This window comes from Cynoglossus semilaevis, chromosome 11 (genome assembly GCF_000523025.1).
Source record: "Cynoglossus semilaevis isolate Cse_v1.0 chromosome 11, Cse_v1.0, whole genome shotgun sequence".
NCBI classification, from domain to species: domain Eukaryota; kingdom Metazoa; phylum Chordata; class Actinopteri; order Pleuronectiformes; family Cynoglossidae; genus Cynoglossus; species Cynoglossus semilaevis.
Window position 1 is genome coordinate 19,725,900 of NC_024317.1, and position 5,486 is coordinate 19,731,385.

Here is a 5,486-nt window from a genome sequence, read left to right on the forward strand (position 1 = left end):
AGACCAAAGCCCATAGAGAAAATCAGTGATTTTAACTCAGACCAAAGCCCATAGAGAAAATCAGTGATTTTAGTTCACAGACAACCCCTTGTACACTTTGGTCTATGGTAGAATGACTGATTTACAAACTTCAATTTCCTGCCATTGAAGTGTGTCTTACAGTGAGACAGATTTGGAACCCATTCTTTCCGATGTCCATTCACGTTGCCTGATGTACGGTCTACGTTCTTCTTAGCTGATATTTGATACTTTTTTTTTTTGTTTTTACTTTCACACAGATGTTGAAGACATGAGATCTTCATGGATTCCTCGTTCAACGGTGTAGAGCTCAACGAGCTGAGAGGTGGAGTAAGAGAAGGGAGCTGCACCAGCCAGGGCTTTGATAACGCCTCGTACCAGCAAGACGATGAGCAGATTTACCAACAGGAGGGGACGTTGAGCTGTCTGCCTTCGACGGACTCGTACAGCAACAAAAAGGTCTGATTGGTTTATTTGATTATATGATAGAAAATTCGTCTTTCTGACTTGTTTTCCTTTCCTCCCAGGATGCGCAGCAGAATCGTCATGAGCTCCGCCCACGTTCATACGACGAGGACAGAATCAGTGTTGTTGGCGCAGACAGCACTCAAGTCCCGGATTCAGGTCAGGACTTGGATCAAGGTGAGGACCAGACGGAGCAAACGCGGCCGGTCGAACAGTCTGCAGACTACGGCCTGATCCTGGCCCTGGTCCTCCTAGTGAGTGGGATTGTCTTAGTTGTTATTGCCTACACCATCCCTCGTGAGGCCCGCGTCGATCCAGACTCGGTGTCAGCGCGACAAATGGAGCAGCTTGAGCTTTACTACGCCCGCCTAGGTGCCCACCTGGATCAGTGCATCATTGCAGGCCTGGGACTGCTTACACTTGGTGGGATGTTCCTGTCTGTGCTTCTGATGGTGTCCATCTGTCGAGGTGGAATGAACCGGCGCCGAAATGCCTTTGTTCGACCCAAGAGGACCTACGGTTCCATCAACCTGAGGCTCAAACAGCTGGCCACGGGGGAGGACGTTCTGGTAGAACACACCGAGACCTGGACTAATGTTGGACCAGGAAGCAACCAGGACTACAGGTCAGGACTTGGACTGAGTGAGGACCGCCACGTGTCAGAACCAGGATCTAGCAGACGTTCTCCCACCGCCGCGAGTGAAGGCCACTAATTGTGGCTTCGAAAAAAGCTCATTGATAGCACAAGAGTTTCACAGTCCTGATCCTTGTTCTGGATTCAAATGTTTAACCCGGGCGTTAAACATTTTGACTCGCGGGCCGCAATTGTCCTAAAATTTGACGGAACCCGGGCGTTAAACATTTTGACTCGCAGGCCGCAATTGGTCCTAAAATTTGACAGAGGGGGGCCGGGGTCAGGAGCAGATGGATGGAGCGTTCGTGTGAACTAAGATAAGTGACATGTAGAAGTCACGCATAAAGGCTAAAATGTGTTTAAAATGGTCAACGCCCTCTATTGGGGAAACGTGGGTATTGCAGGGAAAGGCGTAAAAAAAGTATAATAATACAAATAAATTATATAATTTGGAAAAGTTTGGCGGGCCTGATTCAAAAGCTGAACGAGCCGCATCCGGCCCCCCGCGCCTTAGTTTGCCCACGCCTGGTTTAGCCTGATGAGTTTACGGTCACTGATGTGAAAAAACTAGTTCCAATAGAACGTGTGTAACAAATGGACACTCAACAGTTCTACGAAGAAAAGCACAAATCCAGCTTTTACACGGCACTGGGCCACCACAAAGTACCAGAAATAATTCGGACCAGGAACCAATAAAAAGGATTTCCAGTCTGGTCTTGTAACGGTTCCACAAATGTTCCCGGTACCAGGAAGGTTCCCAGCACTGTCCTCAACACAGGTGGACTCGGATGTCCTTCATGACTTGGACTCGTACCCAACTATAAGGACTTTAACTTGGACTCACACCGTTCCAGACCAAGACTGGGGTTTTAAGCTCCTAGTCCATGTCCAAAAGGTCAAAATGGTGACTCGTATGTTAGGGTACATGTGTATTAAAGTGCGACCCATGTGGACGGGGTTCTAAAAAGCTGTCATGTAAATAGCCTATAAGTGTAAACAGGGCACGTGTCGATCCACGTGAGCGGCTCAAACCTACGCCTACTTTGTACCAATGTAGGCCCAAATAAGTCACCAGAATTACTCGTGTTGTATTTAAACATACATTAATGTCACGTGACCAAAAAAAAAAAAAAAAAAAAAAACTTGCCTTAAATAAGAAACACGTACGCTGTAAAATAGTTGTCTTCAAAGTTCAGTCCAATCACCGTGGCTGGGAGTGTGTTTTCATAGGTCGGTTTATGGACCAGTCGCTAAACGTCATGAGTTGCTAAGCTTCATTTGCGTTAATTATTTTTTTGGGTTATCTTTTCAACAGCTTCCATAAAACTGTCCTCGGCTCATTTTAGTCCCGATTTGAAAACTTTTCGTCAGTTAACGTCTTCATTTTTTTTTTTTTGACAGATTTGAACAAATTCTTTGGCTAGCTTTTAGAGTTTTCAAATTCTGTCTAATCTTAACATTTGGACTCGGAAAACTTTTTCTTGAACTGCCAGTAATTTTATCTCCATTTACGTCTTCCAGCTAATGGACATTTTTCTTGTCATTTTTTTTTCCCTGTCTAATCATATCACTTTTCTGTTAGTAAATTTCTTTGTGTGATGTCGAGGCCATTTTAAGCCGCCGTGTTTGATGTTTGCTAACCTTTAGCTACTCTAGCTAAATGTTCTGATTGACGTCGTTAAGAATGGAGCAAGCATGAAGACGGTTCTGGACGTTGGATGAAGGACAGAGAATGACGGTCGGTCACATTTGTCTCTGTGGAGCACAAATGAAGACGCACGAAGAAAACAAAACCTGTAGGAGAACGAAGACGCAGAGATAAAAGGTTTTTTTTTTTTTGTAAAACTCTAAATAAACATTTAAATGTCTGACCTCCTTCTTCTTCTTTTTGTCCTCTGTCGTCTGCAGCAAAGACTAAAGAAAATCAATCTGTTTTCCTGCTGTTGCTGCAGAAAAAGAATCTATTTTAATCCAGGTCTGGTCTCAGGTGTCGCCAGAGGTCTTTCTGAGGACATAACGGAGACGCACGCGAATCAACATCAGCGGCAAGTTTTCTCTCGCCTGACTTTTACTTTTACTCAGCGACATGTGTTGTTTGCTAATGTCAGGTGACGTTTATGATTGATTTGTCCTAAATTTGAACAGGAGGGGCGTGTCAGGAGCAGATAGAAGTCATGCATAAAGGCTAAAATGCTAAAATGTTTTTTTATCACTTTCTATGCCATCTATTGGGGAAACGTGGGTACTGCAGGGAAAAGGCAGATGTTTAATGATAATATAAATAAATGATGTAATTTAATGGGCCAGATTTTAAAAACTGAACGGGCTAAATCCGGCCCCCCGGGCCTTATCTTACCCACTGCCTGGTTTGATCCTACGAGATCATTTAGGCTCAGAGTTTATAGTTGACTTATTTCCACTGATCCAAATGTCAGGGGACCTATTTTTTTTATTTTATTTGCAGCTGAGTCAGTCATTGTTTTTCAAACATCAACATTCCAGACAGAGATGTTCACCATGATTCAAGACTTCATCTAATGACACTGCACTTGTTCCAAAACCTTTCAGGATTAAATACTTGTTCAAGTAAACAAAAAAACCAGCAAACAAACATGACAACAGAGTAAACAAGCTTTTTGGAAAAACACAGACTCTCCACGTGACAGGAGCTGGTTGGATCAGGTGACTGCGCAGCTCTGACAGCACTCCGACATCAGTCCACTCCGAGAACCAAACCCATCGACCACAGTCCTCAGGTCCGGACCACAGCGTCTCCTCCTTCCTCACTTGTTCTTCGGAACTTCCTGCAGCAGCTTGAGGGCCGCCACGTTCTTGGGTTCAATCTGGAGCAGAGCGTTCAGGTCGTCCACGCAGGCTTTGAGGTTCTGCGGGAACAGCGCCACCCGGCATGTCGTAATCAACGGAGGTTGACGTAAGAACAGACATTAGAGCAGACAAATGGTGTCTAGTGTGTGGAGCCCTCTGCTGTAGGAGTTGGGGTATAGCGTGTAGAAAACTCACCTTCAGTTCTTTGTGAGCCAGCGCCCTCCTGTACAAAGCCTTGATGTTGACCTGGTCCATCCTCAGAGCCTGCTCGCAGTCTTTGACCGCATCCTGGTACTGCTTCACTGACAGGTAACACAGGGCCCTGTGGACCACAGAGCAAGTTTTCTCTCGCCTGACTTTTACTCAGCAACATGTGTTGTTTGCTAATGTCAGGTGACGTTTATGATTGATTTGTCCTAAATTTGAACAGGAGGGGCGTGTCAGGAGCAGATAGAAGTCATGCATAAAGGCTAAAATGCTAAAATGTTTTTTTATCACTTTCTATGCCATCTATTGGGGAAACGTGGGTACTGCAGGGAAAAGGCAGATGTTTAATGATAATATAAATAAATTATGTAATTTAATGGGCCAGATTTTAAAAACTGAACGGGCTAAATCCGGCCCCCCGGGCCTTATCTTACCCACTGCTTGGTTTGATCCTATGAGATCATTTAGGCTCAGAGTTTATAGTTGACTTATTTCCACTGATCCAAATGTCAGGGGACCTATTTTTTTTTATTTTATTTGCAGCTGAGTCAGTCATTGTTTTTCAAACATCAACATTCCAGACAGAGATGTTCACCATGATTCAAGACTTCATCTAATGACACTGCACTTGTTCCAAAACCTTTCAGGATTAAATACTTGTTCAAGTAAACAAAAAAACCAGCAAACAAACATGACAACAGAGTAAACAAGCTTTTTGGAAAAACACAGACTCTCCACGTGACAGGAGCTGGTTGGATCAGGTGACTGCGCAGCTCTGACAGCACTCCGACATCAGTCCACTCCGAGAACCAAACCCATCGACCACAGTCCTCAGGTCCGGACCACAGCGTCTCCTCCTTCCTCACTTGTTCTTCGGAACTTCCTGCAGCAGCTTGAGGGCCGCCACGTTCTTGGGTTCAATCTGGAGCAGAGCGTTCAGGTCGTCCACGCAGGCTTTGAGGTTCTGCGGGAACAGCGCCACCCGGCATGTCGTAATCAACGGAGGTTGACGTAAGAACAGACATTAGAGCAGACAAATGGTGTCTAGTGTGTGGAGCCCTCTGCTGTAGGAGTTGGGGTATAGCGTGTAGAAAACTCACCTTCAGTTCTTTGTGAGCCAGCGCCCTCCTGTACAAAGCCTTGATGTTGACCTGGTCCATCCTCAGAGCCTGCTCGCAGTCTTTGACCGCATCCTGGTACTGCTTCACTGACAGGTAACACAGGGCCCTGTGGACCACAGACCACAGCACTGCTCTTATATATATATACATATATATATATATATATAGACACACACACACACACACACACACACACATATATATATATATATATA

At 45.0% G+C, this 5,486-nt stretch overlaps 2 protein-coding genes and 1 long non-coding RNA gene across 3 annotated transcripts in view; 1 reads left to right on the forward strand and 2 right to left on the reverse strand.

Moving 5' to 3' along the window:
• Positions 1 to 1,320, forward strand: part of tmem74b (transmembrane protein 74B) — a 2,136-nt gene extending 816 nt beyond the window's left edge. Inside the window, exons 2-3 of the mRNA XM_008321197.3 lie at positions 279 to 477; positions 546 to 1,320. Of these exons, the coding sequence (XP_008319419.1) occupies positions 301 to 477; positions 546 to 1,196 (828 nt within the window). The 5' untranslated portion in view covers positions 279 to 300 and the 3' untranslated portion in view covers positions 1,197 to 1,320. The remainder of the gene's footprint in view (positions 1 to 278; positions 478 to 545) is intronic.
• Positions 1,321 to 3,548: 2,228 nt separating this feature from the next.
• LOC103386785 (uncharacterized) lies at positions 3,549 to 4,278 on the reverse strand. The gene is made up of 2 exons (XR_522342.3): positions 4,139 to 4,278; positions 3,549 to 4,002 (listed from the first exon to the last, which is right to left on the reverse strand). It is a non-coding gene; the product is annotated as an uncharacterized LOC103386785 (long non-coding RNA).
• Positions 4,279 to 5,012: 734 nt separating this feature from the next.
• tomm34 (translocase of outer mitochondrial membrane 34) overlaps positions 5,013 to 5,486 on the reverse strand; it is a 3,646-nt gene continuing 3,172 nt past the window's right edge. The window contains exons 6-7 of the mRNA XM_008321210.2: positions 5,251 to 5,377; positions 5,013 to 5,114 (exon numbers count right to left, since the gene is read on the reverse strand). Coding sequence (XP_008319432.1) covers positions 5,013 to 5,114; positions 5,251 to 5,377 — 229 coding nt within the window. The remainder of the gene's footprint in view (positions 5,115 to 5,250; positions 5,378 to 5,486) is intronic.